General features: G+C 42.2%; 1 protein-coding gene across 5 annotated transcripts in view; it reads right to left on the reverse strand.

Moving 5' to 3' along the window:
* The window catches only part of LOC126178069 (polypyrimidine tract-binding protein 1), a 260,740-nt gene that overhangs the window by 143,671 nt on the left and 99,369 nt on the right, over positions 1-17,700 (reverse strand). For all 5 annotated transcript variants that reach the window (XM_049924505.1, XM_049924504.1, XM_049924502.1 and 2 more), the window contains exon 3: positions 4,811-4,957. In XM_049924505.1, coding sequence (XP_049780462.1) covers positions 4,811-4,957 — 147 coding nt within the window. The remainder of the gene's footprint in view (positions 1-4,810; positions 4,958-17,700) is intronic.

Below are 17,700 nucleotides of genomic sequence, written 5' to 3' on the forward strand. Positions count from 1 at the left end.
GCGCGTTAAATGAAAGCGGTGGATTGTTTTAAGTTACCTAATTACTTCCCCGACTTTAATCACAATTATACGCAGTTTCCGTAAAAACACCGCTACGCCAGACAAGTAGATAACTGATGCTACCCGTGCGAAGCCGAGGAGGGTAGCGGGCAGCACGAAAACATGCTCTGGGCCGCAGTTTGATGACCACTGCTTCAGAATAAAAGCAACAACTACCTTTGTTGGCAAGCACACTTTTAACACAGCTACTTTAAATGGCATGCAAGTTCCCAGTGCAAGCATGAGAATTTTATCTACCTCAGATGGCCAACACTGAAGTGCTCAAGCTGTAATAATGCTGATTACCAATTTGTATATATGTACCCAACAGAGATGGTACCTCTCAGCCTTCAACATGAGAAGCAACAGTTTTAGGAAAAACCGCAGCTCAAAGCTAAATTTAAACTTCTATGCAGATCGGGATTTTATGTAGGGATTAGTAAGTTTAATACCATGTACAATTGTTATAAATTTTCCAATACACCAGAAAAATTTGGTCGATCTTAAATGATTTTTTATGAAGTAGTTTTTTTTAATAGTGCCTGTCAACTAACAGCTAATGTGGAATTTCACATTTATATTCCAAGTAGTACCTTAGTGTTACAAATAGTTGCCTAAACTATACTAGTGTTATAACTTGAAATGATGAAGTGTTCAATGTACCCAATTTGAACAGCAATGCGAGAGATTTCTGTTTATGAAGTTCCAGTAAAACGCCCAGTGCATCGCAAGCGACATAAAATAAATGCAAATACGTGCAAATGTAAATCTCATCGATCCTTCTGCCATAGAGCGAGAAATCTGTGCAACATGATACGACTCCTGCATATTTACTATGCCTAAATGAGTGAATTTTAAGTTTTGTGAAAATACAGTAACAGTCTACACACTGAACTTAAAAACTCAGTGGTTAAATGCTTACGTTTACATAATCTTGAAGTCAAAGTGCAATATGGAAAATGAAATGGCTCACCATTCGTATATCTGGTTCTCATTAATGAATGCAATTACGTTCATATGGATGGTGTACAACTGCACAAGGATAGTAAGTGTGTTACCATCATCGGTGCATCTGTCACATGCAGCTATTACCGGGTATGAAAACATCCTTTGCAGCGTTGCAACAGTGCCGATTTTATTATACTGTGGAGACAATTCTGAGAAACTTATTTGGAAAAGCTAAATATTCCAAAAAATCTTGCAATTGGTCACCAGTTTTATTCCATGATTGATTCAGCTATAAATAGGAATGTGATCTTCCCACCTTTTTTAACTCAATTTTACTACCGTAACTGTTTTATCACTAACTATGTTGTCAAAACCTAACCAAAGCAAGCATGTAGCTTTTCAACTACAGTGCAAAGAAATGAGCCTTCAGATTAGAACGAAAATACATAATAAGTTACTGAAGAGAGAAAATACCTGAAAAGAGGATTACATTGCGCGGAGCTTCATTACAGACAGAGAAGATAGAGTTCTAGACATGGAACATCAAAGGTGCTAACTATTTTTAAAGCCGAACACAAAATGATTTTCGTCCATTTCTCAATTAGACGAAGAATGACTCAAAAAATGGGTACATGCTGGTGTAAAGGGACTAGACATTCACAGAGAGCAGGCAATGCATACATCTCTTGCTCCCTGAGCAACCTATTTTTTAACGTTTTCTGCATTAAATGTCCGTGTGTAAATGCTACACAATCAAAACTGGCAACAGGCTCTTAATTATAAACATTCAAATTCAAGCGAACACTTAGTCGATATTGAGATATTTTAATGCAGGTCTCTCTCTCTCTCTCACTCATCGGTCCCTCTAGATGCCTTAGATGTCCCTGCAATGGTGTGTTCCACCTGTCAGCGCGAAAATGAAGGATATGAATTTTAAGTATTAATACTGATGAATTTGGTACGTACCCTGATGTTAAAAAATATATTACGTAAAAATGTTGCACAGCAGTTCTATGCGCCGTGACCATTTAGATGGGTCTGCAAAGAGGGGCGAAGGAATTCGAGTAATATAGGTAATGAAGGGGAGGCCAAAAACTAACAACGAAAGTACTAGCAGGATGCTTCAATTAGAACATCTCACACGGTCAAGCGGACAGAACTGGCACACGAGAAAAAGATCGTCGTGACGGATTTGTGGCCCTACTGCATTTACAATCTCGGCCGACTGCAGGGAGTAGCTAATGAGCCAGCATTCTCAGTTGCCCATGCTCCCTGCGAGCCCTTCTGGGACCACAACTTAAGGTGAAACTAAACTGATTGCGCCTGGGACGCCGGGCTGGAAATTCGATTTCGTACTCCCGCGAATAAAAGACGGGCGCAGCTGCGCAAGTGAGAGAAAGGGGTAGTGGGGATAGAAGGGGGGAAGAGGAGTGGTGAGGGGAGGGAGAGAGGTGGCCACTGGTATGGTACACCACAGAGGCGAATCTAATGGAACAAGGATAATTATATTTGTTACGGGGGCTTATTTTACAAAACAGTTTTAATTAGATATGTTTGCGGCGAGTTAAAAGCTCGGGAAAAAAAAGAAACCCATGTTGGAGCGCCGGCCAACTTCGGCACAGACTGCGCGCTGTACAAAGTTAAGCGAGTGGCTACCTAAACACGCGCGCGCGCCGCCGCCCCCCCCCCCCCCCCCTCCACACACACACACACACACACACACACACACACACACCTAAGTTCGGCGTGCGTACCCGGGACCCACCAGACAGGTAACGCCAAAGAACGGTTCGTCTTGCGATAGGCTTTGTTCCGCCACTAATAACGTCGTGTCCCGAAGCGCAATTTATGTCTAGCGTCGCGGTACTACAGGTGAAAGGGAAGCACAATTACTGTCTGGCACAATGCAAACCGCGCTTTGGAGGGCAGGAAAACCTAATGATACGGAATATACAAGCGACGTAAGGAAATAATAAAGACAATATCGTGCGCTAGGCGGTTTTGCTCCAAGGAGGAGGAGGAAGAGGAGGTAAGTGGAGGGGGAAGAAGAGCAACGATGTTCCTTCTCCTTTGTCGAGCTGCGTCATTAGCCTCGTTATGAATTTCAAAGGCCCGTCGTGAACGGCATCGCCCGCGACGACGCCCGAGAAAGGAATGACGGAATAAAATAATTTAACAGGGAGATTTGTATGGAGGCCCCTAGCCGCGCGTTCACGGCAAACTCCCTTCCGAGAAGTGACATGCGTCACCGTATCTGTATTATTACGACGTATTCCAACTCTCACGGATACAGAATAGCGATTCACTTGCAACGTGGAGCTAAGGAGTGGGCATCGAACTAGCCATCACGATTCATTCCCCCTGTCAGAGTCCTTAGCAAAACATGGGATTTGGTGAGTTTTGGTTGATGATAAAACTGTTTTCCATAGCCTACCATTCAAGAAGCGCGCAACAAAATCCAACACATGATAGTCCCATTTCTGGAAAAAAAGACTTATCTCGTGTCTGCATAAGGCAGGGGTTCCGAGATTCTGGTGACAAGAACCTTTCATGCAGTATGTAAAAGTAAACAAAACACGTACTGGTGTAAGTAAAATTACTCTCTTACGTTATTTTATTTTTGAAGTAAAATGAGAATGAGAAAAATTGTAATAAAAGTGGCATCCGTTAGAGAAAATGGATTTACCGCTAAATGCTGGTTTCTGACTACACAAAAGGCATAGGAAGGCCACATCTCCCTCCAGTAGTCGTCGCTGCCCTGGCCGAATTTGGTTTGTTGGTGGGGTTGGCGATATATTTATCAGGACTTGCAGGTGGTTATTACCAATTTTTCGAGCCGCTTTGCAACTAATGCCTACTTACGCGGTGCACCAACGTGTGACTCTGTAGCAGTCATTACACAGCTAACGCTTTGTTATTGTGCCCGTCGCTCTGCTGGGCGTTACGATAAATGACATCTATGATACAAGGAAAGCGCCTGCGTCTGTAACCAGAATGCTTGTATTACAACGAGACTATTCTTAACTGCTGTAAACTGTGTTGTGAGGCTTAACTTTATTGTGAGATTTGTACATGTTTGTATTTAGCCACGAAGCGATTTTTAAGCCAGGAAATGCCTTATCTCCGAGGTTGCAGTTAAAAAATCTAAACCATCATCTCACCGCAAATGTGATGACACCTACTTACAGTTTGGCTTTACACTCCAGCCTAGTACAGAAAGCAGTAATAATCTAATTCCCCAATGCGCTGTATGCTTTGCAAAGCTTTCAAATGGAAGCATGAAGCCTTTTTTATGGAAACAGAATTCCAAGCACTCCGAGTTAGTTGGTAAACCTATTGACCGTTCCAAAGAAAACAGTTATATAAAAAATAAATCCAAATGAATTGCAAATTTTATTAACACTGATACTAACATGGTGTTCATAACTGGCTAGTTTTAGAACTGCAAAGGATGGAAAACCTCACACCCTCATCCCTCAAGGTTAGTAAAAAACTGAACATGCTATAATGGTACGCCAAAATTTCTAAAAATTGAAGTGGTACACAGCGACAAAGTCTAGTAACCCGTGGTATAGTGTGACGTCCAACTATTTGAAGCTAATTCATTCACCAAGAAAATTCTCGCAACCTCGAACGCGGTTTACTTGTCAAACGATTCATTTTGATGGTTTCCCGTACAATACGGAAAAATTTGCTAACACGTATATCCTCGCTTTTCAATGGGACTCCAGCGTTGTTTAAAGTGTTTAGGTGAGCAGTCAAAATGCGCTAAGCGCATGCGAAGACAATTTTGCTATGCCTGTTGGTTTCCACGAATACGTACCTGATTCTTTCCTTTGAGGACAAGCACATTGGTGACTCGACCGAATGGTATCCCCAAGTGGATGATTTCGGCCTCTGTCACGTCGTTAGGGATGTTGCGGATGTGTATCACCTTGGACGGTTTGCCATTGTTTTTGTCCAGTTTCACCTGCAAAGTAACATCTCTGTCAATTGTACGTAACAACGATAGTATATACAAGAGCAAAAATGTATAGGCAGTTGAAAAGACGACAGCGACATAGCAGTGAACAAAATATTCCAAGTGCTCATTACTCTAAAACGTATTTCCTGCGGTTGAATCACTGACAGAGGGAAGTCAACTTCTCTCTTCTAAATCACTCCCATCTCAATTGTAGATAGCAAATATTATGAAAACGTTTAAATCCCCTAGCACCACTAATTCCATTATTTTGACACTTCATTAACACGTTTTGCGGCCGTCAATTCTTTTTCATTTTAATGAATAATCAATGCTGCATCTCAATGGAAAGGGATAAACTATCTCGGATCAAATTTGCTCGAAGACACGGTGCGTGTGCAAGGTTAGTGATGTTCCAATTAGCAACGATGGTGTTTGTGGCACTATTATCAAATGGATATTAAAGCAATAGACGATTTCAATATATGGATGAAGCAGTAAAATTAAACCTTTATTTTATAGAGATATTCAAAGCAAGCGATTTGTTTTAACATAATTGAATACTGGCTTTGACAAATGTAAGCAACCACGCATCACGAACAGTCATTCACAACCAGTCTTCGATCACGCTAATATTCCCTTTTAGTCCAATATTATTATTCGCTGGTGTGAGATGGTTTTACGAAGAACGCTACCTGGATCTCCTGTCATTAACGCCAACGTACTTAATTTCACATGATGTTCTGTTCCTCTGGTGCGCTCGATAAATTTATGGATGCGTCCGGTTCGTTCCGTGAGTAGTGGGAAGACGGGGAACTGCAAGCCCCTAGAAAGTCCTCCCGACAAACTTCAGTGTGTTTAGAGGGGATATGAAGCTTGGACGAGAGGAGCCAAAAATTCCCGCACTCTCAACCACGAAAGTGTACTTACACAACTCCGCTCGTTGAGCCGAAATGCTCAACTACGATCATGTAAAGCATGAGGCACTTGGCACGTTTGGTCCTTTAATGGTCGGACAGCACATCCAACTCTGGCCAACCAGACGATACGTAATCGTGTATTCGCGACCCGTCAGCTGGACGGCAAATGTGGAGAATCTGAGGTATACGAGCTCATGCGAGAGTACCCAGCAATCCAATAACTTGGCGACGTTAATTTCGGGTATCCAACGAGATATGCGGTTGAAACACGAGCTGTTGTAACTGAGTGGGAAATGTATTCTAGCCAAATCGGAAATTAAATAGTCCTAAAAGAGTTAATATGATAACGGGAAGTGTTTTAACCCGTAACTCACGAGGTGTGGTCTCTCAGACTGCGTGACAATTTTCGACCTCACTCCCCACGGCCAGTTGTGATGGAATGCTTCTATACCCTCCTTAAATTGCCAAGCCTACGATGTTTTGTTGTCAGTTGCGTTTTCACCTTCTGTGTTTATTGCTGACACGTGTTATTGATATGATTTGCAGTAGATCGCGCCTCGTGAACTACGTACCTGATTTTTTCTGTTCGGTACCCTATAGCTCAAAATGCGTTCGCACGAATGTGTCGTCAACTTTCCCGAGTTTGACGAAATTGTTAGTCGGTCTATGGAGGAATGTGTCAGTGATATGGATGAAGAAATAAACAACGAAGTCTACGACTTTGCATTAACCACTGATCATAGTTCCACTACCGGACAAGATCATTCGGAGGAAGAACTTCGGAAAAGTTGTGATAGTGGTTTCTTCAATGAAATACTTAACGTGTCTGTTAAAATAGAATGTGCTGTGAGTGCTGATAAGAAAAATGTAGTTTCCAGCAATTAATGTCAATTTGACATACTTTCTTTTTGTACCTATCGGGTGGGAAGATATAAGATGAACATCAACAAAAGCAAAACGAGGATAATGGAATGTAGTCGAATTAAGTCGGGTGATGCTGAGGGAATTAGATTAGGAAATGAGACACTTAAAGTAGTAAAGGAGTTTTGCTATTTGGGGAGCAAAATAACTGATTGATGGTCGAAGTAGAGAGGATATAAAATGTAGACTGGCAATGGCAAGGAAAGCGTTTCTGAAAAAGAGAAATTTGTTAACATCGAGTATAGATTTAAGTGTCAGGGCGTCGTTTCTGAAGGTATTTGTATGAAGTGTAGCCATGTATGGAAGTGAAACATGGACGATAAATAGTTCGGACAAGAAGAGAATAGAAGCTTTAGAAATGTGGTGGTACAGAAGAATGCTGAAGATTAGATGGGTAGATCACATAACTAATGAGGAGATATTGAATAGAATTGGGGAGAAGAAGAGTTTGTGGCACAACTTGACAAGAAGAAGGGACCGGTTGGTAGGACATGTTCTGAGGCATCAAGGGATCACAAATTTAGCACTGGAGGGCAGCGTGGAGGGTAAAAATCGTAGAGGGAGACCAAGAGATGAATACACTAAGCAGATTCAGAAGGATGTAGGTTGCAGTAAGTACTGGAAGATGAAGTTTGTACAGGATAGAGTAGTATGGAGAGCTGCATTAAACCAGTCTCAGAACTGAAGACGACAACAACGGGTGGAATTTTTATGCACAAATTTAAGCCCTAGAATTTAAATTTATTTGGAAATTTACTTGCTAGGAAGAATATATAATTTTTTGGATTGTAAAAATCAGTACTCTAACAGTCCATTAATGTGCACTATTTAAAAAACCACACAAAATTATGTGCTTTTGTGTGATAAATAGTTAACTGCTGCAGGCTTTGTTTATTGCAATAGAATATAGGAGCGTTTAAACAACACTTAAATAACTGTCAAAATGTTATATAGCATAAATTAAAAGTTTCATGATTTTGCCTTAAATCTCTGTTTAAATATAAGGGTCCTAGAGACACCGCCTCGTGGTATGTCGTTACAGAAAAGTCAACCTCGCAAGGTAAGGGTTAAAATAAAAACTGCACTTAGAAGGAAAATAGCAACTGGCATCCCCCTCAGATTTACCGGTAACATTGCCCAGTAGACAGTCAAAAACTGAAGCCCGTCAGGCATGAAAACAAAAAGATGTACCGAACTGTAAAAAAAAAGCAAAATAGTGAACGGTCCACGCCAAGGACGTGCAACATGGCGCGTATTCGAGCACACAGCATCATGGTTATGTTCTCACGGTGTTGAACTGCGAAGGGGGAGATTCGTGATTTGACTCTTACACCCCCCCCACGCACCCGCACAAAATTATCAACTGTCTGCCCGTCACTGCCGTGTCTGTTCGCTGTGTTCAGAATTGAGTCCATGTCGTCGTGCAACGTCAGTTTGCAACAGCGAGGTGTAAGGAAGGCGCCTCCAGACTACATATATATACCTCTTACTTGGTCTACACAAGTATCACACGTTTAGACTCTTGCGCTCTTGCGTTCCGTTTTGGAAGTTGACTCTTTAATTCCTTTACATTAACCCAGTTCACACCTGTTTGTTATTTTCTCTTCTCTGAGAAGTTTGGGCGGCATCTCGCCTGCTCTCACTATTCCTCACGTTTACTTGCGACGGTTGTATGTTCTTACCCCATTACTCCTATTTTGTAACCAATGTATAGCGGGACAACTGCAAAGACTACAGAAGGAGGGCAGACACGTTAATGGCTGGACGAAAATTTCAGAATTTTGTGAAAACATTTGAGCACTGATCTCTCGCTTTGCCATCTAACTCCGTGCCCACACTACCACTAAACGGTGACTCTTGCAATTCGCTCGAGGTTCCACATATTGAACGTGGGAAGTTCACTAATTTTTTCACAGTTAAGTACACGTCCTTCCAGTTTTCATGCTTTATCTGTGTTCCGTTTTTGACGGGATAGTTACTGAACCATTTTACCACTATATCTGACGTGTGTGCGGTGCAGGCTACCGTTGTTGGTACACAATAGTTTAATGTATCTTTTACTCGACTCTGATGTACAATAGCTTTAGTTGTATGCAATCAAACTGGCGTCCTGCATGACTGAACCGAAAATCAACCTGGCACATTTTCTTAGATTTCATTTGTGGAATCCCTATCCAAAATCTTTGAAGATACCGGAATCCCTATCCAAAATCTTTGAAGAACCTAGAAAGAGCAACAACATGGCGCTCAAATGAGAATGTGACTATCTGCCCATACATGCACTTACTAAGGGACGAAGTAACTCCAATTAGTTTCGTTGTAGTTGCTACTCAAATTTCAAGAGGCTGCATTGGAAGTAAAGGTGATTTGTAAGTAGGTATTTGGTCCCCAGAATGAAATTTTTACTCTGCGACGGAGTGTGCGCTGATATGAAACTTCCTGGCAGATTAAAACTGTGTGCCGGACCGAGACTCGAACTCGGGACCTTTGCCTTTCGCGGCAAGTGCTCTACCATCTGAGCTACCGAAGCACTAGTCAGGACCCAACCTCACAGCTTCAATTCCTCCAGTACCTCGTTTCCTACCTTCCAAACTTCGCAGAAGCTCTCCAGCGAACTTTGCAGGACTAGCACTTCTGGAAGAAGGTAAGTTTGGCACGTAGGACACGAGATACTGGCGGAATTGAAGCTGTGAGGACGGATCCTGAGTCGTGCTTGGGTAGCTCAGATGGTAGAGCACTTGTCCGCAAAAGGCAAAGGTCCCGAGTTCGAGTCTCTGCCCGGCACACAGTTTTAATCTGCCAGCAAGTTTCAGATATTTGGTTTATTATTTCTACAGGTATGACGATAGATCATTCCTTCATGAAATGTTATTAGTACAAATTCACGTACTTTAGGCTTCCTGCTCAGGTTGACTCAAACTTAAGACAATACTTGTGCAGCCCAAGTCTCCAGGGACGGGAAGTGTCAACCAACCGGACAAACCAATCCTGCAATTCGAGGAACAGCGGCTTTCTTTTTCTTGGAGGAAAAGCTACAGTTTCTCGTGATGCAAGAGCTTCTGTAATATTCTAAAAGGCTCGCCTGGTTACATGAATAACTTTTTAGAGATGCTTATGCATAACTTTGTACACAAGAAGCAAAACACAAGTTGCAAAACAGGAAGTAGGGGAGATATTGGTTATTTTCTTTAAGGCAAGGGAAGTGTTGTAACGGTTACTAACACACATACGGAGGTTTACAAGAAATCCCAGAGAAATCGGGTGCAATTTTTTTTCTTCATTCAGTAGCTACCCAAAGCTAGGGTTGGCGTTTCGACCCATATTTATGAAAACTTTCCAGAGAGAGGTACTATTTTTCCTTCTGAGGTATCAAGTTGAAAGTCCTCAAGCGCCTAGACATACCATTTATCTTGCTCTACGACACCGCTTTCTATCCAGGTCGTGACTCGGCAGGAAGTAGTGTTATTTCGTACGCGTTAATTAGTGCGCCCAGATTTTATAACACATTTACAACTAAAGATTAGATAGCCGATTGAAAATGAGATACAGTGAATGTACCAGTACTGAAAATTATTTTCAGTAGTAAAACAAAAGTGAACGATACCGCAACTATTTTCCAGTACCCTTTGCATTTTTGAAACTGCACACTGACCAATGAGTAAGACTGTTGCTGAGTTTTATGCATTTCGGCAGTATCTAAACAGCAAAAGATCCGTGTGTATCCTGAGTTACTGACAAATCAATTTAACTCGCCACGTATTTCAGTAATACAAAGAATAAACGTCACTTCCCGTAAATCGTAGTTATAATATTACAACTGTATTTTTGAGGGAATATTGAACTGTATTTTTGAGGGAATATTGAACTGTATTTTTGAGGGAATATTGAACTGTATTTTTGAGGGAATAAAACTGTATTTTTGAGGGAATAAAACTGTATTTTTGAGGGAATAAAACTGTATTTTTGAAGGAATAAAACTGTATTTTTGAAGGAATAAAACTGTATTTTTGAAGGAATAAAACTGTATTTTTGAAGGAATAAAACTGTATTTTTGAAGGAATAAAACTGTATTTTTGAAGGAATAAAACTGTATTTTTGAGGGAATAAAACTGTATTTTTGAGGGAATAAAACTGTATTTTTGAAGGAATAAAACTATTTTTGAAGGCTTGTACTAATTTTCGTGTGGACACATGAGGATTCCGGTGTGTTCAAGCGTTTATATCTGCACGCACACAGTTGTCTGCTACTGATGTTATTCTGATACAAAAAGTCAGAACGATTCTTAACGAACAGCAGACGGCGTGTTTGTTGCACAGTAAATAAATGTATTAGAATCGTTAAATATTGCAACCGAGAAAAACGAATTTCAAGCGAATCTCAAGCGCACAGGGGAGCTCTTTAAACGTGATCATTGATCGAATACACAATGGCAAGAAATCTCCGGTACTTTTATACAAAATTTTCGAATATATCTGAACATTCATGTTTACTAACTACAAATAGGGTGATGAGTAAGTTCGAAACACCTTTCAGATTACCGCCACGATACATCACTTAGCAACGCGGTCTGGCACTTGCCATTCATAGGCTACGCAGCAACGGGAATTGTAGAGCCTGCACGTCGATTGTTGACGGCACATTGCTACAACAATACGCTACGAGTGCGTAGGTGGTGTAGGTGGAGGTTGAAGGCGGCCGGTTGCGCGGGTCAATAGCAGACAACCTGTTGCGGCACTCGGCTCTGAGGGCCGGCCGGCGCGCTGTTGCCACGTCCAAGGCCAGGCGCGGGCTTTGTCCTGATGGCCAACATTCCCTCACGACGAGCTGTGCCGCTGGCTCCGGCACCGATGGATTGACGCTCAGCTCCACCACACTGCTTACCACTAAGTCCACTACTGCTCTCCGCTCGCATACCATCAGTAGGTAGAAATTGGTCGGGTGTGCTCATTATTTGGTAGGTAAGTGCCTTCTACCGCAGGAGAAAGTGAAAGTTACGACGAAGAGCGTGTTCAGAACTGTTTATTACGGATCAAGACTATGGATTTCTTTATCTTATGCGAGTCTCATTACTTCTTAAGGAGTGTCATTTAAGTCTAAAATTTTTGAAGATCTTTGACTATCAACAGACAACAGGTAATGTTTTGTTGCTACGTTATCCTTCCTTTACATATTGTACGCAGTGTTTCCTTCCCTTCATTTAATTTGATTTAGGCGTTACCAAGTACGGCAAAAAAGTAAAGCTGACTTCAACGAAAGATCGGTTTAAAAATCGCAATATTTTGGGATATGGTATGTTCTTGTCTTCCTCCAATCTTCTGACTTACCCCGCCATTTACGGAGGAGGAGGGGGGGGGGAGGGCTAGGTATACAGAATCACAGAGGTGTTCCGCCCCTGCCGTTATTCGGTGCTCTATGTACTTTTAACACAGTAACACTGAAGTTGTTAAATATGTGAAAATGATGTTCACAGGAGATGTGTCAAGGTAACCGCGAAGAACAATATGGTAATTAAATCTATTCGTCCACAACAAATATCCTGTCAATTTTGAATGACGTGTCATTAGGAAATGAAAACCAAAGCAAATAGCTCGCATGTTTCCTGAGATCTGTCTAACGAGGAGTTCGTGTTTTGTAGGTAGATTTACAAATGCCAAATTTATCTTGCACATACTGATTCATATAACAGTTTCAATATTCATCAATATGGTTATGCTAATGAATAACTGCAATCCTGAATAATTATTTTTACAAGTAATCGTTGCAGTAATAAATTTTGTTTTGGTTAATATTTTAATAAACAAAGAAAACTTTTACTAAACCTATTTAACGCCTATTAATGTACACAGTATCATTACCATCCGTTTCTTGAGCTACTCATCCTGCCACAGTTTTAATTTGTAAAAATGAATTTCGAGCTCTTTGCGTCCTGCAAACGTTAATTAATCCGCAGGTATGTTATATTCGACTTTGCCACTTACCAAGAGCATGGTCTCATCGTAGAGGTATTCCTTTATACCCATCGAAAATACGGCCCACCTCAGTCAGCCGATTAAGAACAGTGTTTCAAGAGCATTTCTAAATCACAAGAGCCTCTGAGGCTAGTCGTATCTATAAAAGCTTCTACGTTCGAGATTTAACTCCAGAAGTTAGATAATTAACGCGAAACGCGACGATATGAAGCACCATCAGCACATCTGTGACACGAGAAATGTTCACTGAAACCTGAATGAAAACTACGAAAACAAAATAAAAAATTACTGTTGCTGAAACGTTGATTTCGCCAGTAGTAGGTTCTTATACCATCACGCGATACCACGCAACAGAATTTTAATATCAACTGACTGACCGCCTAAGCCTACGCAATTTAACTCAATCAGAAGTTACGCAGTTTGTTGAAAATTTTTGCCATCCTGTAAATGTCTAGATTGTACTTTCGGTTTATGGTATGTGTTAATTATTCAGGCCCGAAGTGTAGCTTCAGTTTGTATAACAGTTTTATGCGATTAAAGCGCTGTTTTAAGACTCAAGACGTCACTATTAACACGAATATTTTCCCCGTAAGGAATTGCCTTGAGAGAGCTGCACTGACTGGTATCACAACCGTTGTACGTGTCGCATTAGTCAATTTTAATAACGAGTTTCAGTGATAGTGATCTATATTCCACATGCAAAACACTACAACCCACCTGATCAAGATACTGATTACTGATAAACTATTTTACGTAATAAAATGGTGCAAAGAGACATTGACTGTGGAGTCCAACAAGACAAACTTTCTTATGAAAAAAACTGTGAAACTGTTTGATTCTCGCTGTTCCATATGCTGAAGAGCCTTTTTTTTGTTTAACCACTACAACAATTGGGGGTTGACAGGTAATGAAATTATTGCAGTACCAAAGGGGAAACGATCAAGAGAGGACGATGCATTACAAACACTGCGGGGCAGCGGAAAAAATTGAACACGGCCAACGGCAGAATATGCCGTATTTGTTGCCAATGTCTCATAACGAACATGAATAGCCGACCTAAACACGGGACCGTACTCTTCACATGAACACGAATTCATATATAGTGTTGGAACGGCTGCAAACTACACTGGCTAAGACTGAACGAACTAAGTTCCACTGACCTTTTGATGTGACCTAACACCTTCCTGTTAACATACTCTCCACGAACCAACACATTATTTACGTAGGTAAAAACCAAGCCATTAAAATGCTGCATTTTGCATGCGGACAGATCTTTACGAAAAACCAAACAAATGTTAAGCAAGGAAAGTATGGGTAAAACTAAAGACACTATGACTAATCTTTGGTCGAATATCGAACTTTATGATTGCAATATGACAGTTACTCGCTGAACTATACAACAGCAAAAATTTGTGACCGCACTACTGATAATCCATGGTTCGTGATCCAGGGTAGGTGGTGTACAGGTCGGCTGCAGTAGTTATGGAGTACATGGAGTGGTAGCTTCCTTTATTTCACTTGTCAAAATTCTCTTCCATTAAAAAATCGGTCCAAAATCGGTTGTTTGTTTGGGTAGAGGGTATACAACTGTGGCTGCGCGAATCCTGTGATGTACGAAAAGGTGTAGTCGTTGACTGTACAAGGATACAAAACAACGCAGACAAAATTTCTAGTTGGTCTGAGGAATGGCAGCTTGCTATAAATGTAGTAAAATGTAAGTTGACTGTGATGAATAGGAAAACAAAACGGTAATGTTCGAATACAGCACTTTTGAATTTGCTGCTTGACAGTCACAGCGAGTAACGTCGCAAAATGACATGAAATTGAACGAATAAGTGAGGATGGTAGTAGAAAAGGCGAATGGTAAACGTCGGTTTACTGGAAGAATTTTTTTTTAGTGAAGTGTGGTTAATTTGTAAAAGCGACAGCTTATGGAACACTGTGAGACTACTACTTCAGTACTGCCACCGTGTTTGAGATACCAACCAGGTTGGATTAAAGGAAGACATCGAAGCAATTCAGAGACGGGATGCTGGATTTGATACCGGTAGGTTCTATGAAGACGTTGGGGAAGTTTCGCTTAAGGATCACGAAGATGAGAAACTAGGGCTCTTACGGAAACATCTAGACAGTTTTTCCCTCACCACTGGTCAATGAAACAGGAAATCAAATGACTAGACGGTGTACAAGGTCCACCATGCACGTACCCTCTGCCATGAATCACAAAGTGGCTTACGATGTAGCAAATCATATTAACCCAAACAGAACACTGCCAATTTTCCTACTCATAACGAAGATAAAACAATTCCAATACATGAACCAGTTACATTCTATTTACTCTTGTCGCCAAACTTAACTCGACGCTTGTTATTACTACTAGTGATGTGCTTCCTTCTCAAGTCATCACTATCTGAAGTCTGTTTCTGTTGTCATTCGGTAAATAAGTTACTATTCTTTTATTTCGAAGCGTCCTTTGTGCACTGTAGCAGATGATTAAAGTTGGTTGGTTTATTTTTTTGGGAGGGGGGCAGAGGAGGTGGTAAGAGACTAAACAACAAGGTCTGCAGTCCCTCGATCCGCGAGTGGTGCAACCAGTAGTGGAGTGTCTACCGAGAATTTTTTTTTCATTTATTCGAGAGATTCGTAACAGTACAAGCGGGAATGCTAAAAACGTAATATACATCTTTTGGACTGTCGATAAAACAGCAGGAAAAAGGGAAGACAGCAGGTGGGCATTTATGGGCTCTGCATTCGACAAGAGACGACCCAACCAAATCTGCCCCGTCCCTTATCCATTTGAGTCAAGAGCGCACACTATTCAACCGAGTGCGGCAGTAGAACAGAAAACAGGGTACAACAAAGGCGGCAAACTAAATACAAAATCTTGTGGAACACAATAAAAGCAAAATGACAGTAGCCTGGTCAAGGGGACAGAGTCAGAACTCAGACCTAGCATACAGAGCAAGACGCATCCCGAAATATCCTGTTCGTGTTTCGGAGATACGATTAAAACCTTATAAATGAGAATAGAAACCGCTTTGAAGGAGAGAAGAGGACCAAGACATCCATCCGTGAATCGTCCGCCAATATTAGAGGCACAGAGACCGAAATCCATACTTAGAATGGAGGGCCTAAACGACGGGGCATTCCACAAGGTATGAGCTACAGACTGTAAGACCGTGTCCGCAATGCGCGGATCGCTAGTTACAAGTAAACTGGGTTAACCTGTTATGATCGATGCCAAAGCGGCATAGGTTTATAGATTCCTTCTGGGAAATGCTGAGGCGGCATAGGTTTATGGAATCCTCCTGGGAATAGCAGGACAGGTGTCAGGCTGCGGTAGTCTCCTTGATTGTGCATTTTATTAGTGGGGCGGTAACCGACCACATGTCGTCCTATTGCAGAGCGAGCAAGGATCTTGTGCACCCGCACCTGGAAACGCGAAGCAAAGAGAAAGCGAGTAAATCTTACTCTAGCCAAACGGTTGGCCAGTGCATTCCTCACGATACCAACATGACGTGGGACCCAAACAAAACTGAACAGGCGCACAACGAAGGTCAGCAACACGATCATAAACAGCGGAGACCAAAGGGTGGCAAGAATAGCCTCGGTCAACAGCCTCGAGGCTACTCACTGAATCAGTACATATTAAAGCACAGTCAGGGGACACCAATTTAATAAAATGGAAAGTTCGGCCAACGGCTGTCAGCTCTGCCATAAACACACTACCTTCCCAGCAGCGAATGGCGCTCCACACCAGTGGAGATGTGGAAGCGTATACCGCCTGATCCACGATTTTGGAGCTGTCTGTATAAAAGAGGCATGCTGGAACTCTTGAACTGGGCATAACAGATGCCAAAAGGTCACGCGGACGGACGGGAGATTGGAAGAGGGGCCAGGTGCATTACAACTTTTAGTCCCAGCTGAGAACAGATATCAAGAGAACCAACAGCTTGTACGCAAAGACAATGGGATACATGGGATGATGAGGGAATTATCGAATGGCACAGGAGACAAAGATGATACCTTCAAATGTGAAGAGATAAGATCCAAGCTTCTCCAAGATGACTGTCTACGACAATAGTCTGAAAGGCACCAGTGACCAGAAGAACGCTGCTATGGTACACTGTGTCTAACGGTTTCTAAGCTGAAGGAGCCATCGAGCCGTAAACCTGGCAAGCACAATCCAGTCACGACAAAACCACGATAGGAGTCGCAGGATCCACACCCCAACATGGGTCGACAAGGAAGCAGAGAGAGATAAGCTTTCGCATGCAGCTAGTCTTCAGGTGACAAGTCTGTAATAAGATGGTCAATTAGGAGACCATCCCTACCCATCCCCAAAGAGGAGAAACGGGGGCGGGAGTTGCTGTATTAAGGCAGACAACTCAGCGTAAGGAAGTGGCCTAACCGGGAGAAAGGGAGTTGACATTGCAAACGGTGATTGCCGGAGTCGTTTGCACTCAAATCACTATTGCCTCCAGGTTGGTACGAAGGGGGATCCAATCACTAATGACGTCGGCGCGAACCAAAGTGCAGACACCGCCAGATGCTACCCCAGGGTACGACACGGTTCCGACACAACGCCTGATAACCACGAAATGTTGGAGAAGGTTAATCACGAAAGTGTGTTCCTTGAAGAGCAAGACAGAACGCAGAATAGGAGGTGACGATAGTATCAGTTACAATTTCACTGGACGATCGTGTGGCGAGAGTCCAGGTTAGACATAAAGAAGCCAAGAGGAGGTCATGTCACTGTCAGTGGTCGTCACCGACTAGGATAGGGTGACAGCCATAAAAAGGATGTCAGGCTCGGGTTGGGGGGGGGGGGGGTGACATGGCTCCTCCGGGGATTTAAGTTGTTTCGTCTCTTTCGGTGGTGGAGGAGAGCAGGACATAGATCGGGAACCGGATGGGAGCGGGCGACCTTGGGGGCGAGTT

This window comes from Schistocerca cancellata, chromosome 1 (genome assembly GCF_023864275.1).
Source record: "Schistocerca cancellata isolate TAMUIC-IGC-003103 chromosome 1, iqSchCanc2.1, whole genome shotgun sequence".
Lineage (NCBI taxonomy): Eukaryota > Metazoa > Arthropoda > Insecta > Orthoptera > Acrididae > Schistocerca > Schistocerca cancellata.